We start from the raw sequence: 20,340 nt of genomic DNA on the forward strand, positions 1-20,340 counted from the left end.
AAGGTCTTTCCACTCAAACCGCTTCATCAGAACTACGAATACAGTAGTTTTGTCCATAACTTGCGGCAAAATCGTGGCTGCCATTTGACGCATAACTTAAAAGTACTGCATCCCTCTTTGCTTACATCCATAAATGCCGGCTGTAGGCATACAGACTATCCTATGATGAACTGTGCAAGGGCTACTTCCAGGCATGCGCACTGGCACATGCAATCCCGCTATTGTCTCACCTGTCCTTTTTGTCCTAATTTATTTATCTGTTGCAGGTTAAAGACTCGTCAGGGGCTCAGACAGCTTCTCTACCATTGCTCTAGCTGCAATCGACGCTTCAAGAACCAGGTGGACCGAGATCGCCACCTTTTGATCCATGGATCCCAGCTCCCATTCCGCTGCTTGCTATGTGACCATGCTGCAACCAAGATGGCCAGACTAATTGCCCACGTCAGGAAGCATCTCTTCCTTTACGTGTGCTGTCAGTGTGAGGGAAGATTTGTCAGTTGTCACCGACTGAAGAGTCACCTTAAAGAGTCGCACCCTGAGCTAGACGAGGAGCAAGCCTTTACAGACTGCATCAACAGCAGCTACTATCTGATACAACCAGGAAAAGGCATGTGGGGAGAGGAGGAGCCGCAAGATGGACAGAAAGGGGTGGAAGAGCAAAAAGAGATGGAGGAAGGAACTCACGAGGAAAGGACAGGCGTGGAGGATACAAGAAATGGCACTGAAAGTGATGGGTGGAGATTTGGGGAAGGTGAAGGTGGGGAGCTGTCTGAAGAGAAGGAGCAAGAGAATGAGGCAAAATGTCAAGATGAAAGTCCACAAGAAGGACAGATGGAGGGAGAGATGACAATAGAGTTAGACAGCGAATGTAGGCAGGAGGACTTCCAAGAAAAGATCCTTCAAATAGTTACCACAGAATCGACAACACCAACAGGCAGACAAAAGCAAGAGGCAATCGTTGCTTCTGATTGGTCAGAAGAAGTAGTTGGTGAGAAGTCCCAGGACACCTCAAGAGACACTTGCTGCACACCTGAAGACAAAAATAGACTCAGATATGACGAGAGCACGCAGACACTTTTATCATCACAAAATATTCGCAACAACACAACTCAGGAAAACACACGTCCAACCGACGACAGCTTGTGTGCAGAGAACGACGCACTGTTAACTTCAGAAATCTCAAACTCGCCTTGTTTGAGGCGAGACGCACTGTTATCATCAGCACGTCCGGCAGAAGAAAGCCTCTCCAGTTCAGACAAGGTGAATAAATGTAGGTGTTGTCAGTCAGTTTAGGACGGACACATCGGTCAGCTCCACATTCAGTGGAGGTCAGTCATTAACTGTCGTGTCTCTGAGAGTTACTGGGATGATGTGGGAGATTTAGCCTCTTAGGCAAACTGATAAGCCATTCAAGCACCATTCTTCTGTTTCAGCCACAAATCAACCCCTAATTACTGTACAGCACCCAACTAAAGTCAAAACATTCAGTATTATCTATATAAATAAGTCTGTCATCTTTTTTCAATTTATTTTCATTTATATAGCACCAAATTATAACAAAATTGCCTAAAGGTGCTTCATACAATTAAGGTCTAACCTTACCAACCCTCAGAGCAAGCACACAGGTGACAATGGTAAGGAAAAACACCCTCTGATAATTTGAGAAAGAAACCTCAAGCAGACCAGACTCAAAGGGGAGACCCTCTGCTTGGGCCATGTTACCGACACAATTTACAAAACGAATATACAGGAAATTTTGCCGTGCACACGACGGGAGGGTTGCAGTAGACACCAAACCCATCTCTGGATGGAGCCGCATCTCAAATACAGAGAGGAAAAAAACAGAATCGGGCATCGGAAAGACAACAAATACAGTATAATTTATCAGCATTAAGCAACAAGAAAACAAAAGAAATACTAAGGTTATCGCCGGCCACTAGCCCTAAGCTTCACTAAAAGACCCAGACTTTAGATGAAGTTGAGGCCATGGCCCACTCTGTTTCCTAATAAAATGAATTTAAAATGGTAAAAAGAATAGTAACATACTGTGTCAGTATACTAGCCATACAAAAGGGAAAATAAGTATGTCTTAAGTCTGGACTTGAAAGTCTCTATAGAATCTGATTGTTTTATTGATGCAGGGAGATCATTCCACAAAGCAGGTGCATGATAAGAGAAAAGCTCTGTGACCTACAAACGTTTTGTTCACCCTAGGGACACAAAGTAGTCCTGCACCCTAAGAACGCAGAGCCTGGGCCGGTACTTAGGGTTTAAGTAGGTCAGCTCAGCAAGGAGGTGCTAGTCCATGAACAATTTTATAGGTTAGTAGCAGAACCTTAAAATTTTCCTGTGATAATCAGCATCTACACACTCTAGACGCTCCAGTATTTGCATAATAATGCTCAGTAAACCCTAACGGGGTCACTTTTTGACCGAACAGATAGCTTGAACCCCAGATAATTTTGTCATTTTTTTTCTTTTTCTTTTTTTGTTTTGTTTGAATGAATGAATGAATGAATTTATTCAGCACACACAGTCCAAAAAAAAAAAAAAACTTACAACGAAGAAGGAAAATAGATTAACAGTGCATCTGTGTGCCTGAAAGGGTATAGGCAGAAGCAAAGCTTATTAACACCTACCCCATTAACCAAAAATAAAATTATCTAGTCCAAAAGGAGTGGGTGGCAGTAAAAAAAAAAAAAAAATCTATTCCCACTCCCATTTTCAACCACTTCAAACTCCATCTTAAAGGACACAATCCGAATGATACCGAACAAATTTACATTTACAAAGTTAGATTTACAAACTTACATTTACAAATGGCAACACACAAAACTTATTCTTCTTCAGCTGATACATATCTTGAAAACATCATGTCTTTATATTGCTTTTTAAACTGATTGATATTTAGACATCGTTTGAGTTATTCCATATTCTAGGGCCACACATGGAGACACAGAAACCTTCCTGGTCGTCCGAGCGCCAGCAATTTTAAAATGATACAAGCCCCAATTGCCACAATGAGTGAGATTTGACCCACAAAACCTGGTAAACATAAAGAACAGTACCTCCGTTACAATCCACCTGATTTTACTTGTAGCTGCATAATTCTCAATACTTTCAATATTTCAGGTAAACATTTTGCACCCAAGTTGTGGAGGTGCGAGTCTCATGTTGACTAGCATCACTTCGATCACATATAAATTGGTATTTTTTTTAAAAATGTAATCATCTGAACTAATACATTATGTCAAAGCCTCTTTATGAACAGTATTTTTTACACTTTCACAAATTTTAACAAGTTATCAGGTAAACAAGTTTAGAGCTAAAGCCTTCAACAAAGTGTAACACTTTTAACGCAAATTATTTGGGCCACATTTGGCTGGCACAAGTCTACTTTGATCTTTTATTTAATCTCCATGCAGAGTATAGTTGGGATATATATATATATATATATATATATATATATATATATATACACACACACACACAGGATATGTATATGTACCAATTCTGTGAGTTGTGTCCTGAAAAAACCATGAGATCTGCAACATTGACTGAATTATGTTGTCATATTCAGATGTTTGTTTTTAATGTGATTACAGAAAATACAACACCAAAAACATCAGGAAGAATGTCCAGGATGTGGAAACGTGATATTCAAGTCAATTGTTAAACATTTGAAGTGATTTAAGTGATTACTTTATCTTTTTAATTTCGTGTCTTTTGTTTGATATCTGTATGAGGAAACCTGAGAAGAATGTACGATGATTTAACTTGTACCATGTTAGCTGTTTAATATCTTTTTCATTCTAGAGCTTTAAACTGCTTTCCCAGTTTAAAAAACTTTAACTCTGATTTCTGTCTTGTTTTTTCTGTTGATACGTCTCATAGTTGATCCGTCAGAGTGCGTTCCAGCAGGTGGTTTCATCTCTACAGAAAACTCGGCTTAGTATGAAGACTTTCAAGGAGCTCAGGAAGATTTATGGAGACTTGGAATGCCAGTACTGTGGTGAGATCATAAAGCTCTTTGGTTTATCCTTTTTACTTGCCTGGCTTCACTTTAAAAAGTGTCTTCTGTTTTTACTTTTTTTCTTTCTTTCTTTCTGTGCTACAGGTAAACTGTTCTGGTACAAGGTCCACTACAATGCACATGTCCGCACGCACACCAAGGAGCACTTGCATTACTGCTTACAGTGCAGCTACTCATCCATCACTAAAAGCTCTTTGAAGCGACACATGGTCCAGAAACACAGTGGCGTGTTGCTGTCATGTCCCAATTCCAGCTGTAAATACACAACGCCTGACAAATACAAACTTCAAGCTCACCTGAGGACGCACCAGGAACAGGTAACCTTCCTCAACTCTACAGGGAAAAGGAAAATACACTACTGGGATCTTTACCGGAAAAAGATAAATATACTACTGGGATATTTGGGATATTCATTCAAAGAGTCACCAGGAATGTCTTTCTTCTGTCTCCTCACATGCTTGAGCTCGCAGAACGTGTATTCCTGGTTATAATAATGTTTCAGTGGGACAAACATGTAATACTTTAAAATACAAGATCTGTAGTAGAGAAGCTTGAATCTTCGACTGGACTGATTTGCTTGACGCAAGGACGTTTCGCTTCAAATCGCAGAAGCTTCCTCAGCTAAAATTCTTGCTCTGGTAGTCTGACTTCTGTCTGACCCTTGTCAAGAAGAACAAACAGAAGCCACAAAAGCTGGAGTTTTAAACCTAACCAGACGCCTCCCACCGAGAGGCAGACTGCTATTGGCTAGTGATTAAACAATTGCTTTAATTAGCACCTGTTGTGCTCTAGTTAGCGCCCTCCTAATGACAGGGTAGCTGTCCCTCCTATAACAGTCCAGTCGAAGATTCAAGCTTCTCTACTATGGAAACCACCTGGACAACTGAGAGCCTACACAGATACAAGATCTGGTTTTAGAATATTTCTCTTTGAGGGATTGATTGATTTATTTCACAATCAGAAATATTTTATTAATCTCCATGGGAAAATTTTTTTTCCCATTAGGATTAATAAAGTATTTCTGTACTTTTATTTTTCTGTGAAGAAATCTTTGTCTTTCTGTTGTTTTCAGGTAAAGAGTATTACCTGTTCCCTCTGCCAGCAGAGCTATCCAGAACACAGACTAAAACAGCACATCAAAACCTCTCACCCTGGTAAATAACACCAATATATACAGAGACAACAAACAGTAAACCCTAACTGCCGTTGATGTAAGATTTTAAAAGCAGTATTTATCTCCTTTCCACTTTGTGATGAAGGGTCATTCCCTGCCAAAACAACAGATGGGTGATGGTACACACCTTCTGCCCATACAGTTTTGCCCACCTTCTCGTCAGCATCAGCTAACAAATTAAACTAGCAGTCATGGTGAGAAACATGAAGCAAATAGAGGACAAAATGTGCAATACTGGAAAGTAAAATTGAAATTATAGAATGGATGCATGTGGCTGGAGATACCAAAGATTTTTAAGGTGCTGCAAATTATTGACAGCAAAATGGAAACACTCTTCCAAAATGTTTCAAAACCTCTGCAAGACCCTTGTTCTGGAGCATTGTTCTGGTGTCTGTATCAAAAGAAAAGCATCACATCCTGTGCTGAATTGGGCCTGATTTGACACCAGCTGTTTCAAAACCACGCTTCAAAATGTTCCAGTTGATTTGCTCCCTCTGGTGTTGAAACATAACAAAACACACGTGAATTAAATATGACCACAGTGTCTTGATTCAAAATTACTGTTTAAATACCAGTGAAAATATAAGTTAAAGTTGCATGTACGCTAGAAATTGAGTTGTTTTGTATATAAATGCAATATATAAAAAAATAGGTTGGTGCTTTTTTAATGTATTCAAAATGAATTTTGAAAGCTACCACATCAAACAAACTTGCAAAATGGCACATAATGATGTTCATCATGTACAATGATAAAAATACATGCACAAATTACTTTTGTTTGCATTAATCAGTCAGTTATTAACGCAGAAGTTTAATGGTAACCTATAGCCAAATTAAGCTAAAACGTCTATTGATTTGGATTGGAATGACCCCAAGGGAGTGTTTCTCAAACCTTTTCACACCAAGGACCAAATAAACAAGAAAAAAAAAATCTTGTGGACCATCTAACTCTCCAAATATCCAATGAGTTAATAATGAAAATGACACATACAGGCTCCTACCCATTAGATGTTGGAGTCATTTTTCAACAGGCCAAGAAACACTTTAGTTAGAAAATGACGATTTAAATTTTATTTAAAATATGATATTTTGCCAATATACCCACTGATCACTAGAGGTTCACAGACAACTCTTTGAGAAAGATGCCCTAAAGCTACAAATTGACACAGTGGCTCTTTTTTGAATTGGCTCTGTTTTGTTGTGATGATATGCTGCAGGTGGCAGTGTTCCATATTCACAGAAACCCAGCCAAACACTTTGAGTGCAATTTGTTAAAATTACTGAAAGTTTTTTGGCTGCAATGTGCAGCTGTTACATTGATCACACACAGATTATAATACATAGGGAGGTGCTGACTTCCAACAGCCTTTTTTTTTTTCTGTGTTTTGACCAGATTCAGTTGCGGTGCAGGGTAAAGGACTGATGATGAAGCGTGCAGAGAAGTGCCCTTACTGTGACTCCTACTTCCTTAAAAACAGCAGTGACTTTCAGCAACACATCTGGGCGCACCAAGGTTTGGCATCTCTCTCCCTTTAATACATGTGCACATGCACAGCACCTGTCTGCAGCAACATGGACAGTCTGAATCAAGACAGTGACACTGCTTCATAGACCATCAATGGAAAACAGTCGCAGCAGTGCTTCGCTTTCAGCCTCACAGCGTAAAGTCTTGCAAATATACTGATGTGTACTCTCACAACAAAAACAATGTTCTGAAAATGGGCTAAAAACTAAGGGGGCACTGTTGTCGGCTTTGCGCCGTTAAATGTGCATGCACACTGTTTGAGTGTTTGGATGCTGTGTATGCTGAGCGTCCATCTGTCCCCCTGCTGGCTGTCCCCCAGCAGGATCAGAAGAAAACACTCTAAAATCTGGAGACGGAAAATACACTTTCAGTCGAGTTACTGGTTGGGTTGGGGGGAGAAAACGATAAACTTTCTCTTAGCTTTGCGTTGTAGATTTAGATATTAAAAGTTTTCCAATGAAAATGCACAAAACGTGTGGTCTTTACTTCCAGGAATTGCTTTCTGCTTCTTTTTTTTTAAACAAGGAATGAATAGATTTCATTTAATTTTAGTTATTTATTTTGCTTGGGAAGTGAATTCAGGAGGAGCAGTTTTTTTTTTCTTCTTACCTGGAATTATTTATTACACCTGCCACAGCTCCATAAGCTGTGATGTTCAACTTTCTCCTTGAGGTAATAAATTGTTTGACCTTCTGAGCTTGTATTTTGTAACTAAATGCAATAAAACAGGTTTTCCAGAAACAGCCTGATTGCAGCCAATTTATAAAAACACAAATTTACATATTCACAGTGTTTCAGCGGACTTTATCTCTGTTTCAGTTTTATAATTTCCGTAATTGTTACTACATTTTAGTGCCCTAAGTTTCCCCCATCAACAACATATACCCTTTCAATTGTATAAGTAACCACATCCTACTTTATTATTATTATTTTACCGATATTTGTTTGGATGTTCTGTTTGTTTATGATAATTCGAGGAACATTTATTATCCATACAGCATTTTTATGACCACAAACAGGCTCCTCTTCATGTGCTACCCCAAACGCCCTGACTCAGCATTTTGTTTGCTCAGTTGGACCAGCATTGCAAATAAACAGCAGTGCTTTTGGATGTCTGTTAGCACCATTAAACAGGGAATTTCACAAATTCTGTACTCACCAAGTCACTGTACAGGACCGTCCAGATGTCCATCCCATCTGTGCTTCTGTATTTACATTGAACTCTGAAATGTCTTCCTTGTTTACATGTTTTTATCTCATAATGAGCCTAGACTGCCGGTAGATCACTGGTGTCGTGTCTGTGTGTTCCCATGTGTGTAGGTTTGAAGCCGTACCTGTGCACTATGTGTGACTATGCGGGCCGCAGTAAGAGTAACCTTAAGACTCACATGAACCGCCATAGCACTGAAAGATGTCACCTCTGTGATCTGTGTGGCAAAAAGTTTAAATCTAAAGTTACACTGAAGAGCCACAGACTGAGCCACACAAATGAAGGTATGTGTATTCTGAACTTAGTTCTTTTTTCCATTTGCATTGAACTCACTTCTTTTTTATGGTTATTTCTTATGTTTTAGTATTTTCTCCATTTATGAGTTGGATATTGCACCAAGGTATTCATAAACAAATTTTATGAGTAAACAAAAGAGATTTTTTTGAACCAAATTTGTTGAAAATGTGCCAAACCTGGAATGGAAGCCATTGAATTTTGATATACAGTGGTTAAAATAAATATTTAACACTTCAACATTTTTTTCAGTAAATATATTTCTAAAGGTGCTGTTGATATGACGTTTTCACCAGATGTCAGTAACAACCCAAGTAATACACACATATAAAGAACCCAAAACAAATAAGTACAGAAAGAAAGTTATGTGTAACAATTTGAAATGACACAGGGAAAAAGTATTGACCACCTGAAGAAAGGGAGATGCAAAAAGGCATGGAAAGCCAAGACACCATCTGAAATCTATCAGTAATTAGAAAGCAATCCTGCCCCTTGTCAGTGCAAAGTAATATCAGCTAGTTCAGTCCCAACTGATGGCCTATAAAAAGGTGTCTCATTATCAAAGTGTCAGGCAAGAAACATCTCTTGATGGGTAAAAGCAAAGAGCTCCCTCAAGATCTTCACAACCTTATTGTTGCAAAACATACCAATGGCACTGGTTACAGAAGGATTTCTAATTTTCTGAATGTTCCAGTGAGCACTGTTGGAGCCATAATCCAGAAGTGGAAAGAACGTCATTTCACCATAAACTGGCCATGAGCAGGTGCCTCTTGCAAAATTTCTGACAGAGGAGTGAAAAGAATTATCAGAAGAGTTGTCCAAGAATGGAAAAATGTACTGAGACATTCTTGAAAAAATCTAGCAGGATGATGAAGATGAAACGAGTGTGGACATTTCAGCAAGACAGTGATCCCAAACACACAACCAAGGAAACTCTCAGTTGGTTTCAGAGAATGAAAACAAAGCTGCTAGAATGTCCACCCAATCACCTGACTTGAATCCAATAGAAAATCTATGGAAAGAACTAAAGATCAGTGTTCATAGATAAGGTCCACAGAAACTTCAAGATTTAAAGACTGTTTGTGTGGAAGAAAGGGCCAAAATCACACCTTAGCAATGCACGCGACTAGTTTCTGCATATAGTAGGCATCTTGAAGCTTCATTACCAAGAAAGGATTTTGTAAGAAGTATTAAATTTCATTAAGCATTTTCAAAAGTTTTTCCCTGGTTCATTCCATTTGATTACACATAATGTGATTTCTGTACTTATTTGTTTTGCTTTCTTTGCATGTATAGATTACTTGTGTTGTTACCAATATCTGGTGAAAATTTTGTCAATAGCACCTTTAGAAATTTATTCACTCAGAAAAATAGTGACGTGTTCAGTACTTATTTTACCCACTGTAGTTCTGCTTGAATAAGTGTAATAAAGTTTTTTTAAGTAGTCCAGCTCTGACGCTGTGAACTGTGACACTCTTTCTACTTATCCATGTTGTTTATACACCAGATAAATCGAAAGAGCAGCTTGCTGGATGTTGATGGAAATTAGGAGCAGATTTAGTTCTCAATTAGAGAAAGTTTGTTTCCACCTGAAGTTGTACTGAATGTGAGAAATAAACTGTTACTTTGTGGGTGTTTCACAGTGATTATGTTTTAAAAACTCAAATAACCTGTTTGTACCTCCACATAACCCTATGGAAAAGATATTTTAAGGATTTAGCGGTAAAAGGTAATGAGGGAAGTGGTTCACTGAGGTACAGCACGGATGGGGTACACAGTAATAGTAAAACTAAACTGTTATTTTATGATTGCAGTTATAATTCAAACAAGTGCTAAAGCTCAAGTAAGATGGTCACATGTCCACACAACCCTGCAAAAAGGATTTTGTAAGAATTTAGCTGAAGCAGACACTTGTTCCTTCTCTCTCTGTGTACTTATGTGTGATTTTGAAGTTACCTGTAGCTTGAAATGAGCTTGTTTACTATTTTTTGGTTGATTTCCAAAGTCTGTATCTGGTGGCTGCTATGTTTATATGTAACTCCACCCCATAAAGTGGAGCTGCCCAAGAATGCAAAGAAATCTACCTTTTTCTTTCAGATGTAATATAATAGGATATTTTCCAGGTTAGACTGAACTTTCTCAACATGTTACAAGAAAATTGCTTAATTGGTTTTTGCATGATTCTACAAGCAGATGTGTGAGCTAAACTCAAATCCACATGAACACCCCCTGTGCACCGATAACGACCACGACGACTATGTGTTTTTGCAGGAAAACGGTTTCAGTGTTCAGAGTGTGATTTCACCGCTGTTTCAAAACCTTCCTTACTCAGGCACATGGAGCAGCATTCAGAATTTAAGGTTGTGACACACACACACACACACACACACACACACACACACACACACACACACACACACACACACACACACACACACACACACACACACACACACACAAAACCATAAAATTAGAAGCAATGCTTATAAATATTAAATGTAACATCATTTGTGCTTATATTAGGTGTTTTTCTTTAGTCAAGTTATTAATTTGACTCAAGAATGAATTAATTGAGTTAAATTATTACACATTTAGTCTTGATGTAATGCTGATTAATAGAGTTTAATTTGTATGTGACTGTCTGTGCAGCCCTTTCGTTGTGCTCATTGCCACTACTCCTGTAACATCGCCGGCCCTCTGAAGCGACACTACAACAAAAAACATCCTGATCGCAAATACGAGAATGCTGGACCCGGCCTCCCCAACCCAGATGAACTCAAACAGCATGGTGTGGTCTTTACTGTCAATGCCATGCCTTACATTTCTTTAAATGAACATATTTTAAAGTCAAACTTCATGAAATATAGCTGAAATCTTCATTCACTTCCTCTACATTATCTCTTGTGGATATTATTTTTTATGTACCGCACGTGTATGGTGCTGACAAGATAGTAGGTATTTGCTTTGTGCCTACAGTAGCGTAACTAAATGCTACTTTGTTCCTATGCATGTCTGTGTTTAGGTGGTATGAAGTGTCCTGTTTGTGAATTTGTTTATGGCACCAAGTGGGAGCTGAACCGTCACTTAAAGACCAAACATGGCCTGAAACTGGTGGATGGCACCTGGCAGGTGTATATACTAAACACACAAATACACACAGCCTAGAAACACTGACCAACAATGTTTGGTTTCTATACATAGTTTCTTTCACTATGAAATATAATCTTGCAATTTAAAAGTTTTATAATTGCTACTAAATAGGAATGTCCTGCCCATGATGTTTGCCCCATTCAGTACCAAGTTCTCTTCTGTCCACTATTTTTCCCATTATGTTTTGTGTTTTTCCCACAGTGTAGCCAATGGGTTAGACATCACTGTTTGCAGTCACATGTGGTGTTTCAATTGTGAACAAGATTACCTCAGTTGTAGTGGCTTGATTTTAGTCAAACTTGGTGTATGCAGTATATATGGTGACCCCAAGACACCTATTGCTTTTGGGGTCAAGTTGAGGTCACTGGATCATACTTTGTAAAATTGTTTGTGAGCACAGTAATGTCTTTTTTCAGTTTGCGGGAAAGAGGTCAAAAGTCACAATCACACAACTGTACTTCATAAAACCCTTCTGCAAGAAAACACCACTTGTTAATGATAAGCTAATCAACATTTGTCCAGGCCGCCATGGATTCGTGCAGACTATGCGCTCATTTACGTTACAGGTACACACATTAGAACATGTGTCACAACTTTCTGTAATGGGTTTACTAATATTTAGTGTTGTACTGTACATAATATCTTGTATGTCTTGAGCAACAAGGTGCAGTGACTTTAGCTGCCACCATGGCGCTGTGATTAGCAAGGCAACTTGATAGGGCTGTCTATTTTATAAAGTATGCAAAACGATGTCAACATGGACCAAAATAGGAGGTTCACTGGTCCTCACTTGTATCTATCAGAACCCACAATTTTAAAACTGAATATGAAGCAATTTTTGCAGTTATTGGGAGGTATTTTGCAGACTGACTGAGTGACAGACTCCATTAATTCTATGCTTGTTCTGCTAATTTCAGAGACTATAGATCAGAAGCAGCAGCTCTGCTCATTTATATCAACCCTTATGGAGCTTGTAACCACACCATTCTATAATCCACACATCCGCTTAGATGCTGATGTTGCAGATCCACGTGGGAAATGTCTGTTTGCAAATTGTCAATCAGTATTTGAATATTATAGAGGTCCTTGTTAGTGGGGCCAAAGCCAAGAACTACTGAACCATGCATTTGTCAAGTAAAACAAATACATGAATACATAATAGCTTTGCTGCATTGTGTAAATATATAGGTGGTGGAGGGAGGAGAGGCAAAGTCTGCAGAGGACAAAGACGAGCTGACAGAAGCACCTGTAGGAGCCCTGCAGGAAAGCAGCAACGGTAACAAGACAATCAGACACCCGACTCAGTCAAAACTGTCCAGTGTGCAGCTTTAAGAAGGAAAAAAAAAAAAAAAAACAGTTTCTTGTTTTGTGATTAATGTGCTGCAGAATAGTGTATTTGTAACCGTGTGTGTTGTTGATGTGTGCACCTGCACAGATGCAGTTAACATTCTCCAGCAGATTACTGAATTCAGTTCAAAAGCTCATGATGCTGTCACCTCCATGGTTGCCATGCCACCAGGCACTATTGCTGTGGTAGAACAGGTAAAGTTCACTTTCTACAGAAATCACGAGTGGTGACGTTTAAAAAGCTGAGCTGGTTTGACAGGTGCGTGAGCTGAGTCTCGGGTTTTACAGGTTGCTGACGAGCAGGAAGTGAGTACCTACTCTGATCAGCTGATGGTTGTGAACGCTGAGGACGCTCTGACTGACGCCGACCACGTGATGGTCGTGGAGGAAGCTGACGGTCTGGAAGCTCTGACGGTCCTCACTCAGGGAGATGACACTCACCACTATATAGTCTACGTGCAGGAACAGACTGTGGAAATCAATTAGTTTGTCATTCATTTCACAATAAGATGGCTGCATTTGTCACTGTATCGGCACATGAATTTTTAAAAGAAAAGTCAGAAAATGTACAACTAAAGAAAAAAAATTTGTAATGTGAGAAAAATAAAAGGCACATTATGATATATGTATTTTTTAAAAATATGGCTATTTATGGGTGAGTGTTTAATAATAATAATATCATGGCTTTTCTTTTGTAACTGTTAGCATTTATTTTTCCAGCATTCATTGCAATACTCTGCCGTATATAAGAAAGAAAATCACAAACTAAACTCTGGCTGTTTATTATACAAATAAATTCCATCTGGTCTTTCTTTTGGTATTGTGTTGTTTGGGAGAAATTTTGATTTATTTTGTTCTACCTCCAAAGCTAAATCAAAATATTCTAGGTATAATGTGACGTACACATGAAAATATCCTTGAAAAAACAAAACAAAAAAAACAATACAATTTTTGTACGACAGGCAAATGTAGGTAGTTGATAAAATTAGACAACATACAGCAGAATGCAATATGACTGTTTTAGTTCGGCGTCTGTCCTATAGGGGGCAGTGTGGTGCGTTTTTTCCACTCACTATATGCAGAAGAACTGGTGGGAAATTTGACCGTGTACGGAACCTTTTTACTTCCTGTTATTGTTACTTCTTTTAAAAGTGCTTTACTCATGTTAACACGATATGGACCGGTACGTGTTAGTTGTATGTTATTGCCAAAATGATGATGACCTCCGCGAGGATGGTAAATGTGAGTCCGTTTCAAAGAAATATCGTGCTAATGTCTATTGCTAACGCAAAGTTAATCCTTTTAGCTGTGTAATGGCGAATTTTCGCTTTATTCAGTGGGTTAAACAATCATCAAATCAATCATCAAACGAATCAGGAATAACAGCCATTTTTATGCACACTTTATTTCGATAAGGTCATAAGTAACTGGGCAAAATAAATATAGGGATGGTAAATGGACTGCATTTATATAGCGCTTTTCCATCTGCATCAGATGAGCAATAGGAGTTTAAAGACCTTGCCCAAGGGCCCTTAGTGATTTTTCCAGTCAAGCGGGGATTTGAACCGAATCTTCTGGTCTTAAGCCCAACACCTTAGCCACTAGACCATCACCTCTGATGGTCTAGTGGATGGTTGTTAATGCAGTAAATCTGTGATGCAGATCGTCACTTCATCATCAAATTGTTTTCTTTAGACAAGTTGTCTTGTGTTTCTTGGTGGCTTCCCTCACTTCTTGTACAGTCACTCAGTGTAGGAGACTCCAGATTTACCTGCAGTACCATTTTTTAATTTATTACTGTTATTTTGCGGTTAGGTGTCGCCACAGCAGATTTGTCTCTCTCACCTGTCTTCTGTAACACCAGTTACTTTGGCCTCCCTCTTCTCCTGCCTGGTTGCTCCGTCATCGACATCCTCCTTCCGATATACCCAGGGTCCCACCTCTGTACATGTCTAAACATCTCAGTCTTGCCTGTCTGACTTTGTGTCCAAACCACCCCACATTGTCCCTTTGGTGTGCTCAAGTGTTACGTGCCTCGGTGGGATGTAATTTATTAACCATATTATACAGGAATCCTGGGGTGCTTAATACTCTTTGACACTACTGATTTAGTGGTATCAATTTGCACTTTATCCCAATATTTGAACTTTATTTTATTGAATTTTATTGTTTATTTTATTAATTTTATTTTCACTGCGGTCAGTTGTAACAATTCCCCTGTATTGCTTTTCATCTATGTTTGACATTGTTATGGTTTCTAGAATGGATGGTCGCCCAACTGAGTTGGGTCTGCTCTTTTGGTTCCTGCTCTTCTGAAGCGAATTGAGATGACCTGTGTTGTGATTTGGTGCTATTCAAATAAATTGCTTGGAATTAAACAGAATTACTGTAAAAGCCCACTACATCATGATGAAATCATTTTTTTTAAAAACCTTACTTAATGACAGGAATAGGAATGAACATGTCAGAGGGACAACTCAGGTGGGACTTTTTGGAGACAAAGCCAGAGAGACGAGATTGAGATGGTTTGAACATGTGCAGAGGAGAGACATAGGGTATATAGGGCGAAGGATGATGAGGATGGAGCCACCAGGCAAGAGGAGAAGAGAGGGGCCAAAGAGGAGGTTAATGGATGTGGTGAGGGAGGACATGCAGGTGGTTGGTGTGATAGAGGACAGGATGAGATGGAAACTTTTGATCTGCTGTGGCGTCCCCTAACGGGAACAGCCAAAAGTAGTAGAAGTCTGAAATACTTAAAAATGTGTGGAACACTTAGGTTTAAGCACATCAAAGATTCTCAGTCTAATAATATATAGTTTATGAACATTCCTAAATGATATGTTTTGGATTTGTTATTTTGGATAATTGGCTTCTTTTAAGGCAGCTAGTTTTCCTTTTTACAGTATATGCCTTCCTACAGAAGTGCTGTGAGGAGACAGAAATAATACCTTTATTTGTATACTTCTTTCAGGATACATTAATATTCACCTGAATTGTTACAGAACTTTGCAAAAGTCAGTTACAGTAGGTTTTTTTTGGTGGAGCTTAGCGGACGTGCTGCCACTCCAGCTCCCAGCACAGGAAGGCATGAAGAAGACACAGCATGCACACACTGAGCTGAATGTCATTGCTCCCATTCTGTTCTCAACTCCTGATTATTTCAGAATGAATATTTCTGTGCTCTGAACTCTATGTTGACCCCCAGCCTGCTTCAAGTGGAGCGCAGAGATGGTCTGCTCCATACATGTGAATGCTCAGCTCCCTTTTTCTCCCCTCACAACTGCTTTAATGTCAGCACTCTGCATCAATATTTACACACTTTAAATAAAATTCAACCATTACAAAAAATAAATAAAAGCAAATCTCTATTTCACACTAGTATGTAAGATTTGCAGTTAATCCATGGCTCACGCGTACAGAAACTTGGTGGGCGGTCTATAGATTAACTCCGGTCTGTGGCGCCTCTGAGAGTTATGCAGTGGTAAATGGTAGTTATTGAAACCCCTGACAAAGTACTGTTCACTGATGTCGGGTTGCTGCCGTCATGGTGCTCAGATGCACATCAGGAATAACTTGGAGATTAAGGACATTAAAGGGCAATTTAGTAATTTTGCTATCTAGTCGGGGAATTGAATAAATGACCTTTAGGTCACATGTCTGCTCCTGCAACCTTTAGGCCATTGCATCTCCAAAGTAATAAAAAGAAGCGAATCCTCATCTAACTCTGGGTAAAATTCTGCACTGGATGTTATCATGACAATCACCTGGTACATAGTGGGAGTCTTGAATTTAGCTGTAGGTTGTCAAAGTTTTGTGTACGTAGCTTAAGTAATATAGTCTCTGCTATCTTAAATATGATTTTGTACTCTGATCCCATAACATAATTAATATGCAAATTGGTTCGCTGTTTCTATGGTGATTGTTCCCTCCACTGTACCGTTTGTTTAGTTTGGGCCCAAAGGCTTTGGAGATACAATGGCAAATCTTCAGACAGATGGACACGCATACGTGAGGCGCTTTCGACTATACCCCCTGCCAATACTTTATCCAGACAATTGGGATAACGATTAACAATGCAGTTCACAATTAAACCACACAAAAACTAGAAGGCCATTCATTAAAAGCCTCAGTGATGGTACACATCATACATTTTATGCCTCTTGCTCTGTCTGATTTCAATGAAAGCAGAAGTACATGTTTAAAGTCTTTGTGTCCATGCTTGAAATGTAGCACAGTTTATTGTGCTGGAAATTATGAATCTTTCTTTAACTTCTGGATCTCTTCCTAAATGTTTCAAATTTGCAGTGATTAAACCATTACTTAAGAAACCTAATCTTGACCCTAGTGTATTGAAAAACTATCGGCCGATATCAAATCTATCATTTTTCTCTAAAATTCTGGAAAAAGTGGTGTCACGGCAGCTCGTAGACTATCTTACTGAGAATAATCTCTTTGAGCCACTGCAGTCTGCTTTTAGAAAATATCATTCCACAGAGAGGGCTCTCACTAAAGTGGTGAATGATCTTCTGCTTGACACATAAATGTTGGCTATTCGACCTGTTGACGTTTCAAATCCCACAAAACCTCGGAGAGGTTGTCGCGCTGCGAGATCTCAGTAACATTGAGAACTGCATTGAGACGCTCTGATCGGGCTGCACTTTAACCATCCGCTGCACACAGCCACCATTAACATCGCAACATAAAACTTTTTATATTGTGCCTAAAACTCTTGTGAATATATTCTCTGGGTTTATGGACGTTGTTGTTGTTTATTTTATGTAAACATGCGAGAATCACAGGCTGTCTCTCCGTTATTTTCAAAGGGAGCTGCTGTGAGCTACGCTCACTTCCTGTTCATGTCGTTCTGGGGGAAAGTGGTTTGCTCTTTTAACGTCTTGATTATTGTTCTTTACAACACTGTTTGTCCTCTTTGTTCGAGACTAATATATATAATATGTCTGAAATTCGGTTTGCGTTTGTTAAATTCCATGCAGATTAAACGTAAGACATGGATTATTTGTTATTGTTTTAGCAAGTTTTCAGGGTATCATGCATGCAGTCTCTTATTAACGTGATGAAAAGCATAAAAATAAATTTTTTGTAGTATAATATTAATTTACAACTGTCATCGTGTTGATTCTCTATATGTTGTTGACTGCAGCGACTCTCTGGGACGCAAGGGATTATGCGATATGTCAATAGGGTGATTGACATATCTGCTGGCCAGTAGATGGCAGTAGAGACCTTGAAAACGTGCCAAAACAAAATTCCAGATAGTCCGTGTCTGCTACATTTAAAATGCGTGGAATTTATTAAACGCAGACACAATAACAACATCTATAAACCCAGGGAATATATTCACAAGGGTTTTAGGCACTAGAGTTTAATGCTGTTGTCCGTAGAGCCTGATCAGAGTGTTTCACATGCATTTCTCATGTCGTGAACGTACTGAGATTACCCTATCCTACCCATAATGCACTGCTGGGCACAGCATATATCCACATTAAAACCTTAAAAATTAGCGCATTACTTTAAAACTAAAACATATATCTGATATTTTCACTTTATAAAACTTCAGACATGACATTAATTTAAATAACTTGTCCGACATTAGTTTGGTTAAAAGTTGAACCATAAGTTAAAAATGTATGCCTCTGGGTGACTTGGGTGATATTGCCGCGTATCAGTATGGGGTTAAGAAATTTTTTTTTTTTTTGGGGACCAGTTTTCCTTTGTCTACAGAGGATAGATCGGTTTCTTCTTAGAACTACACATCAGCTACGAAATGTTTAACATGTAGGTGCTCAACTGATTTTAAGTTTTTAAATATTTGTAGCTGTTCAGCTTTATTTACCACGTTATCAGTTTAAAAATTATCGGAGAAAAATTTATCGCAAGATATTTAGTCCGATAATGGTTTTTAAAGTTATCTAAAAAGATAACCCGATAATGAAAACATTATCTTCGATAATTATCCAGAACTGTGCCCACCACTGTGTATAGTAGTGTAGTAATGGCATTGACATGAACAAAAATAGAGTTCAGTCTCTTGTTACCTGTCAGCAGAGCCTGTTAAGGTACATGTTGATTTGTCTAAATGTAGAAAACAGTTCTTCAAACCACGAGGAGGCAGATGGTGGGTTCTAACATTTACCTACAAATTATAAATCCAGTATATGGTAGATTTCACACTATTTTGCAAAGAATAGTTAATACCTCTGGTGCAAAAGAGTTTTATTTTTATATATATATATATATATATATATATATATATATATATATATATATATATATATATAATAACTTGCTTAAGAACAAGTAACATCTGTATCATAGATTCCAACCAGTAATCTTTATTATAATCATTGCAGCTCATCTTTTATTGTTTTCAGGTCTGCAGCCCGTGAAACAAATCTATGATAGACTTGTGTGCATCTCAGCTCAGGAAGAGCTAACAGGAGCCTCTGTGTTTCCAGGTATAGTTGTCCTTTGTGTTTTTCTACAAGTAGGAAAACAGCATTTGCCTTAAATTTTCCTTTCGTCTTGCTTCTGTGTGCGTTTTCCTAGCTTGTTCTCTAAGTGGCAGCCCATCAGCGCAGAGGTGGTACTTTGCAATTCAGGCAAGTCAAGGTGCAGCTCAGGTAAGACGTTAGAAACATTCATGGCTGTTTTATTAGGAACAAAGAATTGGAAAGGTTCTTTGTTTGTGTGTTTTAATACAGAATTTTATCAGTTTCTGATTAATGAAGTAAATGATAGATACCATATTTTCAAGAGTATGTCACTTTTTTTTTACTAGTTTGGGAGGCTGTGCAAGTTATACTCCCGTGCAACTTATACAATGAAAAATCACTAATTCTGTAATAATTATAATTATTGTTTAAAGAGACATTTCACAAAAATCGAAGCACTAAACAAAATAAACTCCAATAATAAAAGAATATATGCCAATAATAAAAAGTACACCACAGCAATACACACGAATCTCAAATTAAAGAGCTGATAATACAGAAAAAGGTGCAACTTATCTGTGGGTTTTTCCTCCTCAGGGATGCACTTTCAACTGCATATTAAAGCAGTTATCTATTATCTATTTAACTGAACATGTCACAGTGCATTTCGGCATATAGAGGCAGCCAGCCAGGTCAGCTGAAGTTAAACCAGTTGTTGGAATGTGCAGGAAAGATTAACTTTGAATGTGCCATTGTTTTTGGTGCCAGAAAGTGTAGGTTGAGTATTTCAAAAACTGCCAATCTTATGGGATTTTCATGCACAACCATCCGTAAAGTCTACAAAGAATGTTCCAGTAAAAAGAAATATCCGGTGAGTGATGGTTCTCTGGGCAATGCCTTATTGGTGGTAAATTCAGGGAGGAATCATCCAATGTATTTGAGCTGATAGGACAACAAGTATTCAAATAACCACCTATTGCAACCAAGTTATGTGGAAGATAGTTTGTGAAAGCTCAGCAAGTTGAACCTTGAAGCACATAGACTACAGCAACAGAAGACCACACTAGACGCTACTCCTTTCGGTTAAGGACGGGAAACCGGGGCTGTGATTGGCATTTTTTGTTCTGGTGACTTTTGATTTCTGTTACCACCTTC

The 20,340-nt window shown here is 38.5% G+C and overlaps 2 protein-coding genes across 3 annotated transcripts in view; both read left to right on the forward strand.

Annotated features, from left to right (window-relative positions):
• LOC117514656 (zinc finger protein ZFAT-like) overlaps nt 1–13,544 on the forward strand; it is a 33,719-nt gene extending 20,175 nt beyond the window's left edge. Inside the window, exons 13-24 of the mRNA XM_034175222.1 lie at nt 267–1,260; nt 3,895–4,012; nt 4,118–4,350; nt 5,106–5,187; nt 6,601–6,720; nt 8,053–8,226; nt 10,508–10,596; nt 10,886–11,024; nt 11,259–11,365; nt 12,575–12,662; nt 12,822–12,928; nt 13,022–13,544. Of these exons, the coding sequence (XP_034031113.1) occupies nt 267–1,260; nt 3,895–4,012; nt 4,118–4,350; nt 5,106–5,187; nt 6,601–6,720; nt 8,053–8,226; nt 10,508–10,596; nt 10,886–11,024; nt 11,259–11,365; nt 12,575–12,662; nt 12,822–12,928; nt 13,022–13,219 (2,449 nt within the window). The 3' untranslated portion in view covers nt 13,220–13,544. The remainder of the gene's footprint in view (nt 1–266; nt 1,261–3,894; nt 4,013–4,117; nt 4,351–5,105; nt 5,188–6,600; nt 6,721–8,052; nt 8,227–10,507; nt 10,597–10,885; nt 11,025–11,258; nt 11,366–12,574; nt 12,663–12,821; nt 12,929–13,021) is intronic.
• Nucleotides 13,545–13,683: 139 nt separating this feature from the next.
• mtbp (MDM2 binding protein) overlaps nt 13,684–20,340 on the forward strand; it is a 64,716-nt gene continuing 58,059 nt past the window's right edge. The window contains exons 1-3 of one of the 2 annotated variants that reach the window (XM_034175223.1): nt 13,684–13,975; nt 19,126–19,209; nt 19,301–19,374. In XM_034175223.1, coding sequence (XP_034031114.1) covers nt 13,909–13,975; nt 19,126–19,209; nt 19,301–19,374 — 225 coding nt within the window. In that variant the 5' untranslated portion in view covers nt 13,684–13,908. The remainder of the gene's footprint in view (nt 13,976–19,125; nt 19,210–19,300; nt 19,375–20,340) is intronic. The other variant, XM_034175224.1, reaches the window with a different exon arrangement.

Source organism: Thalassophryne amazonica, chromosome 7, assembly GCF_902500255.1.
Source record: "Thalassophryne amazonica chromosome 7, fThaAma1.1, whole genome shotgun sequence".
Lineage (NCBI taxonomy): Eukaryota > Metazoa > Chordata > Actinopteri > Batrachoidiformes > Batrachoididae > Thalassophryne > Thalassophryne amazonica.